Source organism: Sapajus apella, unplaced genomic scaffold, assembly GCF_009761245.1.
Source record: "Sapajus apella isolate SASKATOON/1434 unplaced genomic scaffold, GSC_monkey_1.0 scaffold52, whole genome shotgun sequence".
Lineage (NCBI taxonomy): Eukaryota > Metazoa > Chordata > Mammalia > Primates > Cebidae > Sapajus > Sapajus apella.
Window position 1 is genome coordinate 28,409 of NW_022436992.1, and position 21,348 is coordinate 49,756.

A 21,348-nucleotide genomic window follows, 5' to 3' on the forward strand; every position below is an offset into this window, starting at 1 on the left:
CAGGGAGCCTTGAGGGCCAGGTGAGGGTTGCAGGGTTTGCTGTAAATGTGATGGGAAGCTGTTGAGAGCTTCTCAGCTGGGCAGCAGTAAGGTTGCATTGTAAAGTTAGACACACTCTTGCTGCTGCAGTTAGAGAATGAGGTGTGTGATGGTGGGGTCAGGGTGAGGCAGACGGGAGGGAATAGGTGGAAGAATGAGGTGTGTGATGGTGGGGTCAGGGTGAGGCAGACGGGAGGGAATAGGTGGAAGGAGGCCAGGGAGGAGGCTGGGACAGCCGTCCAGGCCGGAGGAGACACAACTTGGGCAGGAGTAGGGGCAAGTGCTAATGGGACAGATTTTGGATGCTGTGTAAGGGACCGCCAAGAGAACTGTGTAGTTGTTACATGAGCAGGACTTGAGGAGCACACCAAGGCTTTTTGCTTGAGCATCTGGGTGCGTTGGAACATTGACTGAGATGTAGAGTAGCAGGGAAAGGCTGAATTTAGGAGTAAGAAATCAAGAAGCCTGTTTCAAGACGCCTGCTACACATGCAGGTGGAGATGTGGATAGGCAGGGGCGGGAGGGTCTGGAGAGCACATGGTTTATAGTTAGAGCCGTGAAGCTGATGCCATCACCAGGAGAGTGAGTGCGGATGGAGAAGAGAGAGGTTGGACTTGGGTAGGGGCTTCCTTGAAGAGATGATGCTAGCTCTCTGCTCTTCTTTTAGCCAGGTTCTGGGCAGACAGGGCTTCCAGGGGCTGAGGAAGAGGCAAGGGCACCAGCACATTCACCTGGAAAAAGGGCTCCCAGATTCCAGGCGTAGCTCATGCCCCCTGGGGATTGATGGCCCCACCTCATGATTTCATTTCTCTACTTGTCTTCCATCCCCATGTCCAAGACTGAGAAGCAAGAAGGGGCAGCTCCTGCCAGCACTCTGTTGTGAGGATTTCTAGGTAAAATACACGGAAAGGGGAGGCCCACAGGGTTAGAGAGGCGGAGGAGCCGGGGGGCACTGGAAGGTGGGTGACAGCAAAAGCACCATGAGGTGATCTGGACCCCAGAGCTTCTAGAGTTTGGGGTAGAAAAAAGGACTATTTTCTTCCAAAATGGAAAGCATTATTTTTTCCTAAAGAGTAACTACTCATTTTTTAAAATTTTAAATAATATTTAAAAGGTTGCCTGAAATCTCAGAGATAACTAGTTAGCAGTTTGGTGAGCATCCATTCAGATACCCAAATATGTATGTGTATGTATATGGCTTTATGAAATTTTACCCTAATGGGGTCACATTATATATACATGCTGTTCTATGACCTGCTTTTCTTAACTCAAGCTTTCTGTGTCAATGGACTTCATTTTCTGAGGCTGTGTGTATGGCTCTGCCATCATTTATTTAACCAGTCCCCTATCAATGGACAGTAAGTGCTTTCAGCCATTTCCCTTCTGTAAACCACAGGGAGAGGCCATTCTTCTCATGTATTTGTGCAGTGGCACAGTAACCTCCTTGAGATTGCATTGATGTTTACTTTTACAGGCTTGGGGCACTAATTCTGCTTGCTTGGCAACACTGGATTTAGGTGGTCTCTTTCATCTTTGCCTGCTGCCTGACTGGGAAGCATACGATCTCATTTTAATTTGTGTTTCTTTTGTTACTAGAGAGGTTGAACATTTTTTCCTGTTTCTTCTTAACCATTTTAATTTCATGTTTGTGACTCTCCCATTCATGTACTTATTTTTTTAATCAGGATAGCCTTACCTTTTGACATCTGTAAGTTATCTCTTGTGGGAAATACAGCTTCTGCCACATCTCATCCTTAGCGTTTTCCCTTTGGTCTGTTGTTTATAGCATTGGGTTTGACAGGCTGGTAGGAAGCGGGGCTGATGGCCAGTTTCACCCAGAAAGTACACAGGAGACTGGTCAGAGCAGAGGAAGTCAAAGACCCACACATATTCTGGGAAGAAACAAGCTGGGGTAGGGCATGACACCAAACTCACTTAGAGTGCCTCTAAGTGAAATGGTTAATAAAGTTAGTGCCATAAAAATATAAGTTTTCTGTTCAGTGTAATAAAACACCAGAATCACAATTGAAAGGCCAGCACAAACTGGATAACTTGAATTATCCTTGAGTTAAGAAAAGCAGGTCAGGCTGGCTCACGCCTGTAATCCCAGTACTTTGGAAGGCCAAGGTGGGTGGATCACCTGAGGTTAGGAGTTGGAGACCATCCTGGCCAACATGGTGAAACCCTGTCTCTACCAAAAACACAAAAAATTAGCTGAGCATGGTGTAAGGTGTCTGTAATCTCAGCTACTCAGGAGACTGAGGCAGGAGAATTGCTTGAACTCAGGAGGTGGAGGTTGCAGTGAGCCGAGATCATGCCATTGCACTCCAGCCTGTGAAACAAGAGCTAAACTCTGTCTCAAAAAAAAGAAAAAGAAAAGAAAAGCAGGTCAGGCTGGGCACGGTGGCTCACACCTGTAATCCCAGCACTTTGGGAGGCTGAGGTGGGAGGCTCACTTGAGCCCAGGAGTTTTAGACCAGCCTGAGCAATATGGCAAAACCCAGCCTCTACAAAATTACCAAAAATTTGCTGGGCATGGTTATGCATGCCTGCAGTCCCAGCCACTCAGGAGGCTGACTGAGGTGGGAGGATCACTTGAGCCCAGAAGGTTGAGGCTGCTGTGAGCCTGATCATGCCACTGCACTGCAGTCTGTGCAGTAGAGTGAGACCTTGTCTCAAGAAAAAAAAAAAAAAGAAAAGCAGGTTATAGAATAGCATGTACGTATCATGTCATCCCATTTGTAGTTTTATATAGCCATACATGCACACACATACACGTCTGGGTAGTTAAACACTAACAGTGGCTAATAATTCACAGAGCTCCAACTGCTACAGTATTTGTAACACATGATAAAGAAACAGTAACCTTAATATACAAAGATGACTTCATGATTTAAGAAATGACTAGTCATATATAGTAGTGGGCAAAAGTTATAAAACTCACAAAAGGAGGAGGACAATGAGAGCATTGTGTTAAAATGGGCCAAGGATTCATTTTAAGTGGGTATGGTAAGACATGTAAACCTGGATAATAGGAAGGAAGTTTATACTCAGATCCTAGAAACAGGAGGCAGGTCGTGCTCCGGGGGCCACTTGGGGAAGCACCAGGCCAGTCAGGAGCAGAAGAGGAAGAGGGGAGCATGGCCCGGAGTCTTTAGTGGGGTTTTGCAGGAAAGAATGGGTGACACAGGGTAGCTACACCGGGGACATTTAGGATTGGGCAGTTTGAATACTTTGGCTGGCTCTGAGCTATGGGATGGTTCCTCATGGCCGTCTACGATTTAAGGCCGGGGAAATATTGGCTTGGTGTATGAGTATGATAAAGGAGATGGCTGGGGATGTGGGCTCTGGATTTGCTAGTTCATATATCAAAGGCACACTTGCAGGGAGTCATTTGCTATCTCTGGGAATTAAGTAGCCCCGGGAGGGGCAGCCTGTCTGGGATCAAGACCTCAAATGCCAGAGCATCAAGAATATAGAAAATAAGAAAATAGAGTCAACGCAAGCATAGAGAGTAAACTTGGGGGAAAAAAAGCAAATCTTGTTGAGAAATGTACACCAACAAAATCAATTTTAACAATGAGGAAAAAGTTTTAAAGAAATTAGTGGAAGGCCGGGCGCGGTGGCTCACGCCTGTAATCCCAGCACTTTGGGAGGCCGAGGCGGGTGGATCACGAGGTCAAGAGATCGAGACCATCCTGGTCAACACGGTGAAACCCCGTCTCTACTAAAAATACAAAACATTAGCTGGGCATGGTGGCGCGTGCCTGTAATCCCAGCTACTCAGGAGGCTGAGGCAGGAGAATTGCCTGAACCCAGGAGGCGGAGGTTGCGGTGAGCCGAGATCGCGCCATTGCACTCCAGCCTGGGTAACAAGAGCGAAACTCCGTCTCAAAGAAATTAGTGGAAAAAATATAGGGAAGTTGGAATACATTCTGCTGCTATGAGGGAAAAACAAAATCATTTTTGAGGGCAGTCTGGCAGTTCTACTTAACATTCATTCTAAGGAATTAAGAATCTTAGAAAATTTAGCTAAAAGGGTATTTTGAAAAGTACTGTTTATGGTATAAAAAATTGGAAACAAGTTGAAATATCTGATAATTAGTTAAACTAATACATTGATACAATAGAATAATATTATACAACTCTTATCATATTGGGGGAGAATAATGCACAGGAAAATATTTATACTATGTTAAAAAAATGAAGCTATTATATGACCATTTACATAATGTCCCCTTTATATCCAAAAAGTAATTGTGTACCTATGTATGTACACAATTAGATGACCCTGGTATTTAAAGTGATTACTTCCGGGTGGTGGCATGGGAGATTTTATTTCCTTTTTGTTTGCCTAAATTTTCTACAATCAGCATATAGAGATTTTTCATAAAAAGGAAACTTTTTTTAAGAGCAAAAGGAGGCTGAGTGTTTAGAACAAGGAAGATAATGGTAGGTGGTCCGAGCTCCACTGGGTAACGTGGTGCCATGGCCTCAGTGCTATGCCAGAGGGCAGAGCAGGCCTCCTTGTCCTGGCCAGGCCCCTCGCCAGGCATCTCATCCCCTCTCAGCCTTCTTAGGATCACAGGAGATAATGTGCCTTGAAAGTTGATGAGTGGACTCTAGATGCTGGCGATACTGTTACCCTGTGAACCAAGATCAATGTGCTTTTCAGAAACTCTCGGAAGTAGTAGTGGCTGGTGTTGGGATTGTGTGGGGAAAGACGAGTTCACGTGTTTGGGGTGCTCAGACCCCTCTCTGCCAGCACTTGGTCCCCCAACCCCATGTCCTCTCTCCCCCACTGCTTGGGGCAGGTCTGCACCCTGACCAAGGAAGACAATCGCTGCGTGGGCAAGATTCCTGAGGATGAGCAGCTGCACGTTCTCCCTCTGTACAAGATGGCCAACACAGATGAGTTTGGTAGCGAGGAGAACCAGAATGCAAAGGTGGGCAGCGGAGCCATCCAGGTGCTTACCGCCTTCCCCCGCGAGGTCCGGCGCCTGCCCGAGCCTGCCAAGTCCTGCCGCCAGCGGCAGCTGGAAGCCAGAAAGGCAGCGGCTGAGAAGAAGAAGATTCAGAAGGAGAAGCTGAGCACTCCCGAGAAGATCAAGCAGGAGGCCCTGGAGCTGGCGGGCATCACGTCGGACCCAGGTGTGTGGGGGAGGGTGCCTGCCAGGGGTGGCATTGGCGCTGTCCTCATGAGGGCCCTCGCTCTTCCACGCACCCTCCTGCATCACGCAGGAACTGCGGCCTCTGCTTAACTGTCAGTCAGAAAGGTATCAGCAGCAGCCGCAGGACACCCAGCCTGACGGGAGGCCATGGGGATGCAAGTATAGCAGGACTTGTTATCTGCATGGAACTGAGCTTGGTAGACGGGGAGCACTGGGTTTCTCTAGATTGCTCCCCTGGGAGAATCGGAGGCTCCCCTCTGAGCTCTAGTTTGCTCTTCTCTGAGATACTGAGGCGAGTAGCAGCATTTCAGGACACGTGGTTGTGCTCCAGGGCAGAGGGGCTTATGGGCAGAGATGGTTGCCGGCAGGCATCTGAGTTCTCATCTCCTGCCCTGGTTCCTGCTGTGATCCCCACTGGGCTGGGCACAGGGGGTGGTGGTGCTTCAGTGCAACTTCTGGAGTTCTTTAGGGTGGGGGCAGGGGGGACTGTGGACCCTGCATGAGCTGCTTCCACCAGGGGTTGCCTCCTCCCACCCCCAGTGGGGCTGGGGGCCTCTGCTGAGCAGGGCCCACATCCAGGTCCAGACTGGACATGCCTCAGCACTGCACCTGCCTGTCCCGAAAGAGGAAACATCCCTGGAAAAGAGGAGGGTCCATCCCCAGTCCCTCGCCCAGGGCCTCTCCAGGCAGTGGTGGTGTCTACCCCTCTGCCATCTTGCCTTCTATTTCTCAGGCCTGTCTCTGAAGGGTGGATTGTCCCAGCAAGGCCTGAAGCCCTCCCTCAAGGTAGAGCCGCAGAATCACTTCAGCTCCTTCAAGTACAGTGGCAACACGGTGGTGGAGAGCTACTCGGTGCTGGGCAACTGCCGGCCCTCCGACCCTTACAGCATGAACAGCGTGTACTCCTACCACTCCTACTATGCACAGCCCAGCCTGACCTCCGTCAATGGCTTCCACTCCAAGTACGCTCTCCCATCATTTGGCTACTATGGCTTTCCATCCAGCAACCCCGTCTTCCCCTCTCAGTTCCTGGGTCCTGGTGCCTGGGGACACAGTGGCAGCAGTGGCAGTTTTGAGAAGAAGCCAGACCTCCATGCTCTGCACAACAGCCTGAGCCCGGCCTACGGTGGTGCTGAGTTTGCCGAGCTGCCCAGCCAGGCTGTTTCCACGGACACCCACCACCCCACTCCTCACCACCAGCAGCCTGCATACCCAGGCCCTAAGGAGTATCTGCTTCCCAAGGCCCACCCAATCCACTCAGTGTCCAGGGACCCCTCCCCCTTTGCCCAGAGCTCCAGTTGCTACAACAGATCCATCAAGCAAGAGCCAGTAGACCTGCTGACCCAGGCCGAGCCTGTGCCCAGAGACGCTGGCAAGATGGGCAAGACACCTCTGCCCGAGGCATCTCAGAATGGGGGACCCAGTCACCTTTGGGGACAGTACTCAGGAGGCCCAAGCATGTCCCCCAAGAGGACTAACAGTGTGGGTGGCAGCTGGGGTGTGTTCTCATCTGGGGAGAGTCCTTCCATCATCCCCGACAAGCTCAGTTCCTTTGGGGCCAGCTGCCTGGCCCCTTCCCACTTCACAGATGGCCAGTGGGGGCTGTTCCCCAGCGAGGGGCAGCAGGCAGCTCCCCACTCTGGAGGACGGCTGCGAGGCAAACCGTGGAGCCCCTGCAAGTTTGGGAACGGCACCTCTGCCTTGGCTGGGCCCAGCCTGACTGAGAAGCCCTGGGGGCTGGGGGCAGGGGATTTCAACTCGGCCCTGAAAGGTGGTCCTGGGTTCCAAGACAAGCTGTGGAACCCCATGAAAGGAGAGGAGGGCAGGATTCCAGCCGCAGGGGCCAGCCAGCTGGACAAGGCCTGGCAGTCCTTCGGTATGCCCCTGGGCTCTAGCGAAAAGCTGTTTGGGGCCCTGAAGTCTGAGGAGAAGCTGTGGGATCCCTTCAGCCTGGAGGAGGGGGCAGCCGAGGAGCCCCCCAGCAAGGGAGCGGTGAAGGAGGAGAAGGCTGGTGGCGGCGTGGAGGAGGAGGAGGAGGAGCTGTGGTCGGACAGTGAACACAACTTCCTGGACGAGAACATCGGCGGCGTGGCCGTGGCCCCGGCCCACGGCTCCATCCTCATCGAGTGTGCCCGGCGGGAGCTGCACGCCACCACACCACTCAAGAAGCCCAACCGCTGCCACCCCACCCGCATCTCGCTGGTCTTCTACCAGCACAAGAACCTCAACCAGCCCAACCACGGGCTGGCCCTCTGGGAAGCCAAGATGAAGCAGCTGGCGGAGAGGGCACGGGCACGGCAGGAGGAGGCTGCCCGGCTGGGCCTGGGCCAGCAGGAGGCCAAGCTCTACGGGAAGAAGCGCAAGTGGGGGGGTGCCATGGTTGCCGAGCCTCAGCAGAAAGAGAAGAAGGGGATCGTCCCCACCCGGCAGGCGCTGGCTGTGCCCACAGACTCGGCGGTCACCGTGTCCTCCTATGCCTACACGAAGGTCACTGGCCCCTACAGCCGCTGGATCTAGGTGCCAGGGAGCCAGCGTACCTCAGCGTCGGGCCCGGCCCGAGCTGTCTCTGTGGTGCTTTTGCCCTCATACCTGGGGGCGGGTTGGGGGTGCAGAAGTCTTTTTATCTCTATATACATATATAGATGCGCATATCATATATATGTATTTATGGTCCAAACCTCAGAACTGACCCGCCCCTCCCTTACCCCCACTTCCCCAGCACTTTGAAGAAGAAACTACGGCTGTCGGGTGATTTTTCCGTGATCTTAATATTTATATCTCCAAGTTGTTTTCCCCCCCTTATTTGGGGGGCTTTTATTTTCTCTTTGTTTTTAAAACTCTATCCTTGTATATCACAATAATGGAAAGAAAGTTTATAGTGTCCTTTCACAAAGGAGTAGTTTTAAATTCCATTTAAAATGTATTTATTGGATTTTTTAAAAGCGACAATAGTAATGGTAAAGGATGGGCAGGAAAGGCCAGCAGTGCTCCCCCGCCCAATCTCGCTGGGCCCGGCGAGCCAAGCCCCTCGGGCGCTGGCAAAGTCCTCAGCCATCTGCCCCTCGAGAGCCAAGCGCAGACGGTAGCCACCCAGTTCATCCCTCCCGACACACACACCTTCCCTTCGGGGAAGGGAGCCTCAGGACAGCCTCTGTCCTCTCCGATAGGATGGGAGAGTCTGCAGAAAACCATCTGGGGTCCCTTTTCCAGCCCCCGGCTTGGAGTCGAGGGGCAGATGCACCCCAGGCCAGCCCCCCTGAGATGCTGGCACAGCTTTCCCCAGAAACCAGGTTGGAAGTAGATGGCTTCAAGCTTGCTAGTCTCCACACTGAATCCTCTGTCCGTTATTTATGGAGTCACACGATGTCACGGTTCACTAGGCAGCACCTCAAGCTGGAACTGGAGTGCAAGGTTCTTAGGGGCCGCGCCTACCATGTTGCCAAGCCAATGCATGCTGGGCTGAAGGAATTTGTCTTAGTGGCAGTTTTTTTAAAAAAATGCCCCCAAAGTCTATGCTGATATTGAAAAAGGGCTACTGTATCTATCTTTAAAAACAGGAAGTTGAACCCAAGCTGTGAAAAGCCAGTGGTGCTCTGTGCATGGTGCTGTGCGGAGCCTGGTGCTGTATAGTGTTGTGCTGGGACTTTCTTGACTCTTGGGAAGGTCACATCCTACAGGAGCTCAGCAGACCAGTGTAACAACAGTTAATGCATCTATCCTGATCCCTGAATTTCCACATTGGACAATGGTGCATGCCTCATACCTGAGCCTGCTTCCTCCATGCTATCGTCAGGTTCAGGGGCCTACACTTAACAATTTTAAAGTGCAAGAGTCAAACATTTTCAACAGGTTGCTATGATTTTCCTCCCTAATTGGTGCCATTTCTCCATTTGATCATTTTTTTCCTTTCTCCCCTCTTCATCCACTTTAACATACTCATTCGAAAATTCTGGTGCATTCATTCGGTTCTTTGAAATGAGAATGTGGTGCTTACTTTTTGTGACATTGTTGAGATAGGTTGGGCCTGATGGGAGCAACACTCATTGTCACCAAGTCAAACTGCTTGGGAGTGTTGGTTGTTCTTGTGATATTAGCAGAAATGATCTCACGCTACCCATGTGGATGTGGATGTGGATGTGGTGAATGGGGGGCTTCATCAGGACACACAGAGGGGAATGTGGCCACACAGTGGATGACCACCAAGCCCTGAGATGACCAGGTATTTACTGAGCAGTTGTATTCAGATATGGGTCTTCATGAATCATGTTTAACAATAAGATGACAGCTAGAGGCAAGTTCCTGAGCTTCCGGGTGCCTTGTTTAAGAGCTGAGAACCGGCCTGCTGGGTGTTTACTGTACCTGTTTGGAAGCACTGGCAGAGGGTCGTTGTAAGATGTCCTGAGCATTTATGTGGTCTGGTTTTAACTGTAAATAGTGAAAGATTTTTTTAAGCACTTTTGCCTAGATTTAAACAGCAACTTGAAAAAAAAAATGTTTTAACATGTAATTGTGGGAGAAACTGTAAATAGTAGCTGAATATTTAACGTGCTTTGTCTATCCTCCACTTTTACCATATTCTGTAAAGTTGCATTTATTTTACAGGACAAAAAATGAAATATTATTGCTTTTGAAATAAATACCCAAGAGCTTATCAGGACTTAGAATTATTCAGAACTCAGATCTATAGGAAAACCTCTGACCTTCAGTTTGACAAGCTAAAGGAAGCAGAGTCTTTAATGAGCATGCTAATTTTCTAGTTTTGAGGAAAAATTGGGTCCTTTAAATGCTATTTTGCTTATCGCATCAGTACTTTTATGCAGGTCTCATTTGACTCCGTGCTTAGGTAGATGCGGGGGTGCCTTGAAAACTTCATTTTAAATGATCTTAAGCAAGAAATACAATATTTTACGAAACATGTGGAGAATGTGACCGTCTGTATGACCCATGAAGCCCCAGGTTGGCTGTTGGTTTGGAAGGTCCCGAGTGTAACCCAGGTGATGCTGATACTTGGCATGTGTGAATCTTCCTCATGTGTGTTAAATACACTCTTCCCTCATCACCTTTTGGTAGGAAAGCCATTAGATGAAAGGAGAAACCAATACAAGCTAAAAGCATGCGACGTCTGTCCCCCAGCCCAAAATGCCTTGGTTCATCAGTTTCTAGGGTAGGAAATAGGCTGCTGAGAGGTGAGTCAAGAGGCAGTCTCCATTGGATGTCCCCACTCCCCTCAGAATAGCGTTTCCAGAGTTAGGCGGTGCGATTGCCGTGCTCAAGCCCATGCTGATTTGTACACTACATGTCTAACCTACCTCAAATCTCAGTCATTAAAATTAGCATGCTTTAGACATATATTTAAAAAGTAACTATGCACAGCTCTTTATCCCCCCTTGCTGCTGAAGGTTTCTTAAAGAGAAAAATCAAATTTTTATTTTTTACTGGCACTATCATTTTTTAAATCCTAAAGATGATTAACAGACATTTTTATCATGAGAAGAAAAATAAAGCCATTGCAACTAAAGAAACTAACAGCATGACCAAGTTCGAAGAGTAATATTATAGCAACGGAAACCGATGGCGTCTCAGTCATCTCCCCAGTGTGCCCTGTCCATGGACACCATCCACGTGCAGTGCAAAACATTTGGTTCCTTTTCTGCTGTGTTTTGTTTTCCCTGCCTGTCGCGTGCAAGGGAAGTACTTGTAAAGTTCTGTGCTAAGAGATTTTTAAAATAAAAATCGCTTTGCAGCAGGTTCTCACAAAATAACTGGTGCTAGCTCAAGAAATCATTATCTGACCATCAGAAATCTTGACTAAAGGTGTTGCATGGATTTGGGGGTTTTTTGGTTTTTGGTTTTGGGTCTGGTTTTTAGCAGGGCCAATGTTTCCCACACCCCGGCTTCATGGTTACTGCTTTGCCTTCTCACTAAGGTGACGATGGTGTGCGTGGAAAGAGATGATATACCCCACCGCCCCCTCTTGGTCCTTCCACCAGCCTCTTTTGGAAACAGTAGTTTGCAGAGCAAGGGATTTTTAAAGTGCTAAAGCAAGGAAAGAAGTGGCAGAGCTTAACTGCTTTGTATCACACAGCAGCAGATGTGCAAGGATGGTTGACAATGAGTCAATGATAACCTGATTTCATTGAGAGAAATCCAGCCAGACTTGCTTCTAGAGGTTTAACCACCATGAGATCTCAAAGCAAGGCAAAGCTGGTGGAAAACAATATGATATCCCTGACGTGCCTCAACCAGTATCTCTTTCCTTTTGTTACTGAAGTGTGTTTTATGGACTAGGAAGCATTTTTATGAATTGAAATAGTCTAAATAAAATGGTGCTATGGTGTTTTAATGTGACTGTCCCTGATCCTGTCTTGCTGAGGTGCTATCAACGTTCTGAAACCACAACCAACCAAAAACAAGGTGGGCTCCAGTCTCTTGGCTTTTGTTTTCCCTCCCCTCTTTTGGTGCTGTCTTAGACCCGTTTACCGTGCTATAATCTGCTCTGAGCAGTGTTGTGTTTTGTTGTATCGTTCTTCCCTTGGTGGCCAAACAAAGCAAGTCGAGAAGGCAGCTAGCTCCCTTGCTGTGATCCGGAGTGGGCCTGCCTGGCTTTGCAGGTGCTTTGGTTCCACACTTGTCTTCTCAGGCTTGATGTGAGAGAAAGGGCGAAGGGTTTTTTGAGTTTTTGTTTTTGAGGAAGGGGAGTTGGATACTCCTGCCTCTCCTAGCATGATAGGCATTCTCATAGCCAGGGACACAGATTTTCTCCTGCAGCCCAGGGTGCTAAGCAGACATCTCTGGAAGTCCCAAGGGCACACCAAGAGAGACCAGATGGACCTCCTTCCTCCCCTGGCACTGGCCGGGACCGTGGTGGGCAGGGGCTTCATTCTCTAACCCAGCGTTGCTTCTGCCTCTCATTGGTAACCCATTATGTTCAGACTAAAGGAAGGAGCTTTCTTTGCTCACTCGATGCCACTGAGGCTGCTTTTTAGTTGGTGCTAACCTAAATTTCATCTTGGGTCCACAGAAGTTGATGTTTTAAAAACAACAGGAAGCTCCATTTTGTGTCATCCACTGTCACAATAATTTTTTTAAATACCTCAAAAACAGGACATCATGACAACTTCAGTAAAGTAGATTCCATGAGGGTCTGATACCTGCAGGTTGTCCGTCTCATGACGTACTTGACCTTGAAAAATCTGGGGTCATTTTGTTTTTCATTCTTCAGCAGTTAAAATAACGGAACGCCGAAAGGAAGGAGTGTGGTTGGCTGTAGTTCATGTTTAAGTTTTGCTTTTGAATAAAATGTGAATTTTCTATGCCCATCTCCTTGAGCTTTCTTGGTCATTGTTGCTGTCATTTGAAATGACTCCCTCAAAACCTAGTTTTATCAGCCAGCCACCTCTGCTGTAGTACATGGCCAACTTCAGTATACCCTGGACCAAAACATTTTTGAGGTGCATACCCCCAGCATAAGTTACACAGTCCCACATCCAGGTGCACAGTTTCCTCCACAAGTGCGGGGAGAGGGGCGGCCCCCTCTGGTGCTCCCAGCCCTTCCTCCTGCAGAGCTGCAGGCAAGAGCAGAGCAATAGGCTTCTCACCTGAGCAGAGACCGCAGCACAGAAATGCGAGGTCTAAAGTTGCTTTTTGCCTAAGAATCAGCGAGCGATTTGGCCTACTTCCTCATTGGCTTCTATTCTGATATCAGGGATGCTTTTTGTAGTGGTATTGTTTGCTCCCTCTTCGCGTTTTGACTACCCGTCATTCAGGGGTAACTCATCACTCTTCACGTGGGGATTTAAAGTAAGAAACTAATTGGCTTATTTGAACATTCCAAATTTTCTTGGTTTCAATGCTTTTTTTTTTTCTTTTGAGGGGAAAAGAGGGGAGAAAAACAGGAGTGATGTCATTTCTTTTTCATGTATTCCAATCAAAGAAACAAGGGCAGGTTGTATAGTGGCATATTAATACATTAGACTTAATCTAGAACCCCTGTAGCTTTTTGATGTGTTTTATTTCTTATCTCTTTGAATTCCTGTTTGGTTACTTGGCTTCCAATGGAGGTGAACTTAACAACCATACTTGAATATTCCGTCTTGACTTTGTAAACTGTGGCTACTTGAAATGAAGTTTATCTGGGGTTGATGGATGAATGGTAGATTTTTGCAATGTCTCAAGGCAATAGGATGTGTATTAAACTGTAGATATTCTTAGTACAGTAAATTTATGCTGATAATTTTATTTTGTATAATTTTTACCTTTTTGTTAATATTTTTTCTTTCCACTTTTTTGGTTTGCCTCCTGAGCTACCCCTCCTTACCCTCCTTTTTCCCCCAGTGTTTCAGTAAATTTAATTTAGGGTGCCTAGAAATTGCAAGTATGTATCCTTTTTGATTTGTATTTTATTATAATTTACACAAACAGCTGGGTTTGTGAACTGTATTACTCCTGGTATCTTTAAAATGTTGTGGGTGTTTTAATAAATTTTATATTTATTTTTTGCACTCAAATTCATTGTGGGCTCTTTTTTTCCCCTCCTTGAACCAGTTCTGGAATGTGATGTGTCAGGTACCCTGTAACTTCACCTGCCCGCCGTATGTTGTAGATGCACAAATGAAGCCCTCACTAATAGCAGTGGCAGAACCTGTCCATTCTGCCACCTACATAAAGGAATGTTCAAAGGCCATCAGCTGTTAAAACGGGATCTAAAGGGGGAAAGTAGAGATGGCCTTTTTCTCATCTATGTTCCTCTGTTTTCTTTCCCTTTTATGTTTTTGTCCCTTTCTTTTCTTTCCACTGGGAGATACCCCCCTTCTGCTAAAATTAACATCTGATGTTAGGTTTGCTAAAGGATCACTGAATGCTGCTTGGTTCCGATGGCTTGAACAGCAAGTCTAGTAGGGAGTGGCCAATATGGAACCCAAGATTCTGCTGACCCGTAAGGTTTCCCGTAAGATCCCATGCCTGGAGCTACCTTCTTTAATTCAGATTGCCAATTCTGGAGGTAGCTGTTCTTGAAAAGGGAACATGAATTGAGGAAGAAGAGTGAGTGGGGGAACCATCCTCGTGCTCTTCCCCTTCCTCTGGCTTGAAACATCTGACTGAAATTGATCCAGCATCTTTGAGGGACAACCAGCCCAACTGTTGATAAGGATTTCAGCAATATCCCAACATCCCAAGTCACTCTAGATGAGGAAGTTCATCTCTGAGGGCATCTGGGTGAAAACCTCATGATCATAATGAGTGCCAGGTGATGGGCTTAGAGGTTTTTATGTCCATTTTACTTTGCTTGCAAAGGAACCCACTGGAAATGCCTTGGCACACCTGGCTATCCAGGCATCCTCAAACATGTTTATATGTTTTACAAAAGTGGAGTCACACTGTGCTTTGTAACCAGCTGCTTTCCTTCTTGAGTTGGAAGAGACCTAGTTCTGTCCCCTTCCTGAGCCCCTGTCATGATGGCCCCATCTGCAGAGCCTGAGGGGAGGGCCAGGACATTCCTGCTTCAGCTAGGGCTGGTTTCACTATTGTTAGCTATAACTGTGCTGCCAGCTCTTCTTATACAAGTTCCATGTTAAATATAGAAAATTAAACACAGAAGTTCTTAAAAGTTATCTGAAATTCCACCACAAGAGAACTGCATATTGGTTGCAAACATTTTCTGAGTGTGTAAACATGAGCCACATGTATTTTTTTTAATGGAATACGGTAATACAATGTTGTAGTCTTTTTGCACATAAACTGTCTTTATCAGTATGCAGAGTAGCATTTTTTAAATAGTTGCCGCTGGGCACGGTGGCTCAAGCCTGTAATCCCAGCACTTTGGGAGGCCGAGGCGGGTGGATCACCAGGTCAAGAGATCGAGACCATCCTGGTCAACATGGTGAAACCCTGCCTCTACTAAAAATACAAAACAGTAGCTGGGCATGGTGGCACGTTCCTGTAATCCCAGCTACTCAGGAGGTTGAGGCAGGAGAATTGCCTGAACCCAGGAGGCGGAGGTTGCGGTGAGCTGCGATCGCACCATTGCACTGCAGCCTGGGTAACGAGTGAAACTCCGTCTCAAAAAATAAAAAAATAAAAAATATATAAATAGTTGCCTAGCAATTTTTTTTTGGTATGGATAGAGAAGCATTTAATCATTCCTGTAACTCTAACATCCCAACTTGTTGCAATTATAAATTGAACTAATCAAAATGTTCCTCCATGTAAATCCCGCTCAGTCTATTTCTTTCTGTGCTAAGAAGTGACACAGTAAATTCCCCTCTGCCACATGACTACATCCTTAATTCCATCCTTAATTCTTGTAGCAGATCCAGGCCCTGTCCACTACTACTCCCCACCGCGCCCCCGTCTGTTCACACCTACAGCATCATTATTCATACTGGGATCTCTAGAAATGAGCAATTTGTTCCAGATGGGATCCGGCTCATGCAAGCCAAGCTCAAAGACACCAAGGAGCCCCACGATCTGGACACACTATTTTTACAAATGCATACTGAGGCTTATTAGCTTTTTAAGCAGCTGAGTTTTACCAAAGGCTTGTGGCTTGGAAAGAACATGGCTCCCTCCCTTTGCAATTGTGTGATTTGATGAGCCATTTCATTTCCCTGTGTCATTTTGTCAATAAAACAAGCTAATGATACCACATGAGATTGATAATAAGGATCCAAAAGTTGCTACAGTAGTGAAACTGCCAGGCATTAAGGATATAGTAGGTAATAAGAGCTATCATTATTATTCTTGACATATACAAAGCTTTAGGTCACTAAGGAGGCCAAGACTAGTCTTGGACCATATAGTGACCTCTTCTGTGAACTCCCGCCAAATCAGGTCCACCAACTCCAGTCTTCATGCAATTCATTTTTTTTTTTTTTTAATGCTTCACACAGCAGTTGAAGTGTAGCCATCTTAAATAGACTGCTTAACCCACTCTTCCTGCCTATTTTGAATCTTAATTTTGTCAAAGTATTTGTTTACCCAACCCAGCTACACAACTTGGTCAGCAACTATCGTTATGTATTCTGATGCTCTTGTAAGCTTCTTAAGCTTGGAGAGCTATTAGTCATCTTTGCCTCCCATTGTACTCCGAAAATAATAGGCATTCAATATCCCATGTCCATGGCATGGTACATCCATCCATCCATGAAGCCCTGTAAACAAGTTCAACACACATAATCTGGTGTATGTTTTTGTCAGAGCCAGGAAGACAACATAGAAGACGTGAAAGACGAAGACAAGGCTTTGTTAAAGTCTAGATATCCGCAGTGCCTCATCCCCACTCCAGAGGTCTTAGCAGAGGCCTGCTTTCCTCTTCTGAAAAGCCCAACCCCAGGCCCAGGGAGCCTGCCCAATTTCCCTCCCTACACTTCAAACCATCTTCCTGTATACCCATCCTCTTTACCACACACACACACTAAGTCCTGCTGCTCGGTACTCCCGCCCCATCCCCACTCACTCTCTCCATGTGTACCCTGTGCTGCTCCTGTGGAACATGCTTCATCCATTAACCCTTTTCTGTGGCTTCTCCCTGTCACGTGCTTTCAGGTTCACCCCAGCCTGACCCTGCTCTTCCTCATACGCCTTTCCCACTCCTTCCTATCACCGCCACATGTCTGCAGGTATAGACAGCCTACTAGCTTCAAGGTCCATACCACTCATTCACCTGTACCCGTTTCTCCAGAAACAGCCAGTTTCTAGGCCAGTGATCCTCATCCTCACTGACTTCTGTAAAGCCTTGAAAACCCTCTGCTCCCAGACTGCATAGCCAGAAACATTCCACTGTCCCAGGACCCTGCCCCCTTTCATGGGCCCCTTTGTGACTTCATGTCCTTTAAATACAAATGCCCTCAAGAGAATCAACTCAAACTTCTCCACAGACTATGAGCTTTCCCTCAAAGGACTTGTTCAGCCACCAGGCCTCAACTATGACCCTAATGCCAATGATTTCCAAAACCATGTCTAGCCCTGACCTCCCTCATGAGTTTAGGCTGTTGAATAGCTCAGGGTGGCTCCCTATGTGGCCTCTCAAATATGAAGGGCCTTCTGATGGTAGTGCCAGTAATACCACAGGAACTCACCCCAATTTAATTTATTTATAAAGTATCTAAGAAACTCCTTTCAAAATCCATTAAAATATTTACATAAACTATAAAACTCCAAATAAAGAAAATTATCAATAAGAACCAAAACATCAGCAAAATTATACTCAAGGAAGTAAAAAAATTAACAGGGAACCAAGTTACTTAAAGCCAAATAAGTTTTACTATGTAAAAAACAACATGCAAATCTAAGGGGTATAAAATTTTTTTAATTATAACTCGATCAAGACAGAAAAAAATTTTTTTAATTATTTAAAAAAAAATAAGAACTCAAAGACTAGCAATGAGTGCTTTGCAAGAAATACAAGAGATTAGAGAGTGACTACAATCAATTAGACAGAAAGTACAATCTACTTTCAAACAGGTTAAAAATCCCCACAGCTAACATCTTACTGAAAGGGGAAAAGCTGAAAGTTTTTCCTCTAAGAACTGGAACAATACAAGAATGTCCACTCCCATCACTCTTATTCAACATAGTACTAGAAGTCCTACCCAGAGCAATTAGGCAAGAACTTGAAATAAAAGGCATCCAAGTTGAAAATGGGAAAGTCAAATTGTCCCTGTTTGCAGACGACGGGATCATATATATAGAAAAAACTAAAGACTCTACCAAAGAATTCTTAAAACTGATAAACAAATTCAGTAAAGTTGCAGGATAAAAAAATTAACATATAAAAATCAGTAGTATTTCCATACTTGTACAACAAACTTAGCAGAAAAAGAAATCAAGAAGGCAATCCCATTTACAGTAGCTACCAAAAAATAAAATACCTAATAATAAATTTAATCAAGGAAGTGAAAGATGCTACAAGAAAAACTACAAAACACTGATGAAAGATATTGAAGAAGATAAAAACAAACGGAAAGACATCCCATGCTCACAGATTTGGAAAAATTCATATTATTAACATAGCAATACTACCTGAAACAAGCTACAGTTTTAATGCAATCCCTATCAAAATACCAACGACAAAAAAAAATGAAAAAAAAAAATACCAATGACATTCTTCACAGAAATAGAAGAAAAAAAATCCTAATATGTGTATGAAACCACAAAAGACCCCAAATAGCCAAGTCAATCCTGAGTAAAAAGAACAAATCTGGAGGTATCAAATAATCAGGCCTCAAAATACACTACAAAGCTGTAATTACCAAAACAGCTTGGTACTGGCATAAAAACAGACACAAAGACTAATGGAATACAATAGAGTCCGAAGTTAATCCACTTCTTTACAGCCAACTGATTGTTGGCAAAGATGCCAAGAATACTTATTGGGGAAAGGACAATCTCTTGAACAAATGGTGCTGGCTTATAAGTGGGAGCTAAGCTATGAGGACACAAAGGCATAAAAGTGATATAATGGAATGTGGGGACTCGGGGAGGGCTGGAAGGGGGCAATGGATAAAACACTACATATACTGCTCTGGTGATAGGTACACTAAAATCTCAGGAATCGCCATGAAAGAACTTATCCATGTATCCAAAAACCACCTGTACCCCAAAAATTACTGAAATAAACAATGTGATTATACTTAGTGCCATTAAATTGTACACTTGAAATGGTAAATTGTATGTTCTGTATATTTTACCACAATAAAATTAAATATCTTTTAAAACAAAAAAAAACAAGCATGGTGGCTCACGCCTATAATCCCAGCAGTTTAGGAGGCCGAGGCAGGTAGATCACTTGAGGTCAGGAGTTCAAGACCAACCTGGCCAACATGGTGAAACCCCATCTCTACTAAAAAAATACAAAAATAAGCTGGGCATGGTGGCGCATGCCTGTAGTCCCACCTACTTGGGAAGCTGAGGCAGGAGAATCGCTTGAATCCAGGAGGTAGAGATTGCAGTGAGCCAAGATCATGCCACTACACTCCAGCCAGAGCAAGGCTCATCTCAAAAAAAAAAAAAAAAAAAAAAAAAAAAAAAATGCTGAGGAAACTGGATATCTATATGTGAAGAACTAGAACCCCATTTCGCACCCTATATAAAAAAAATCAACTCAAAATGGACCAATGACCTAAATGTAAGACCCCAAACAATAAAACTACTAGAAGAAAACACAGTGAAATGTTTCAGGACATTGGTCTAGAAAAGTATTTTATGAATAAGACCTCAAAAGCACAGGCGATAAAAAGCAAAAATAAGCAAATGAGATAATATCATACTAAAAAGCTTCTGCACAGTAAAGTTGAAACAATCAGCAGGGTAAAAAGACAATCTACAGAAGGGGAGAAAGGATTTGCAAACTATTCATTTGATAGGGGACTAGTATCCAGAATATACAAGGAACTCAAACGTCTCAACACCAAAACAAACAACCTCATTTAAAAATGGGCAAATGATTATCCTAAGTGAACTTAGGAACAGAAAACCAAATACAGCATGTTCTCACTTATGAGCAGGAGCTAAGCCATGGATTAAAAAGGCATACAGAGGGGTATAATGGACATTAGAGACCAAGAAGTAGGGAGGATGGGAGAGTATGAGGGATGAAAATTTACCTAGTGGGGACAATGTAGACTATCTGGGTGAACAGGTATACCAGAAGACCAGACTTCACCACTGTACAATTCATCGATGTAACCAAAAAACACTGTACCCCTAAAGCTGTTGAAATATTTAAAATTTTGTTAATTTGGATAGAGCTAAAAAAAAAAAAGAGAGAGAATCCAGGCACAGTGGCTCATGCCTGTAATCCCAGCACTTTGGGAGGCCAAGGCGGGCGGATCACATGAGGTTGGGAGTTCCAGACCAGCCTGACTAACATGGAGAAACCCCGTCTCTACTAAATATACAAAGTTAGCTGGGCGTGGTGGCGCATGCCTGGGAACTACCCAGGAGGCTGAGGCAGAAGAACTGCTTGAGCCCAGAGGCTGAGCCTTGAAGGTGGAGGTTGTGGTGACCCAAGATCGTGCCATTGCACTTCAGCCTGGGCAACAAGAGCAAAACTCCATCCGAGAGAGAAAGAGAGAGAGAGAGAGAGAGAGAGAGAGAGCATGAGCGAGCACGCGAGCGCACCCTAGCTGAGAGAAAAATGTTGAAGATGATTCAATGGAATGTGCTAAAGGTGCAATTGCTTCTATAAATTAAAAATAAATAAGCAAATATAAATAAACATTAAAAACGGGCAAGTGAGCCAGGTGCAGTGGCTCATGCCTATAATCCCAGCATTTTGGGAGGCCGGGCAGGTGGATTGCTTCAGCCCAGGAGCTCAAGACCAGCCTGGGCAACATGGAAAAACTCTGTCTCTACAAAAAATACAAAAAAATTAGTGTGGCATGGTGGCACATAGCTGTGGTATCAGCTGCTTAGGAGGCAGAGGTGGGAGGATCGCTTAAGCCCTGGAGGACAGGGCTACAGCGAGACATCATTGCGCCACTGCACTCCAGCCTGGGCGACAGTGAGACCCTATCTCAAAAGAAAAGGCGGTGGAGGGGGGGGGGGGGGGGGGGCCAAATAATCCAAGCAGACATTTCTCAAAAGAAGGCATTTACAAATGGCTAACAAATATATGAAAAAATGCCCAATATCACTAATCATCAGGGAAATGTACATCAAAATCACACTGAGTTATCATCTCATCTCAATTAGGATAGCTATTAACAAAAAGACAAGAAATAACAAATGCTGGTGAGGATGCAGAGAAAAGGGAACTCTTTCTTTTTTTTTTTTTTTTTTGTTAAGACGAAGTCTCACTCTGTCTCCAGGCTAGAGTGCAGTGGCGCGATCTCAGCTCACTGCAACCTCTGCCTCCCGAACTCAAGTGCTCCTCCTGCCTCAGCCTCCCCAGTAGCTGGGACTACAGGCACGCGCCACCACACCCAGCTAATTTTTTGTATTTTTAGTAGAGATGGGGTTTCACCATGTTGGCCAGGATGGTCTCCATCTCTTGACTCTGTGATCTTCCTGCCTCAGCCTCCCAAAGTGGAGAAAAGGGAACTCTTATGCAATATTGGTGGGAATGTAAACCTAGTTCAGCCACTATGAAGAACAGTATGGAGGTTCCTCAAAAACTACAAATCAAACTCCCATATGA

At 45.8% G+C, this 21,348-nt stretch overlaps 1 protein-coding gene across 1 annotated transcript in view; it reads left to right on the forward strand.

Annotated features, from left to right (window-relative positions):
• TET3 (tet methylcytosine dioxygenase 3) overlaps positions 1 to 13,717 on the forward strand; it is a 34,013-nt gene extending 20,296 nt beyond the window's left edge. The window contains exons 7-8 of the mRNA XM_032243359.1: positions 4,854 to 5,190; positions 5,944 to 13,717. Of these exons, the coding sequence (XP_032099250.1) occupies positions 4,854 to 5,190; positions 5,944 to 7,727 (2,121 nt within the window). The 3' untranslated portion in view covers positions 7,728 to 13,717. The remainder of the gene's footprint in view (positions 1 to 4,853; positions 5,191 to 5,943) is intronic.
• The last annotated feature ends 7,631 nt before the right edge of the window (positions 13,718 to 21,348 follow it).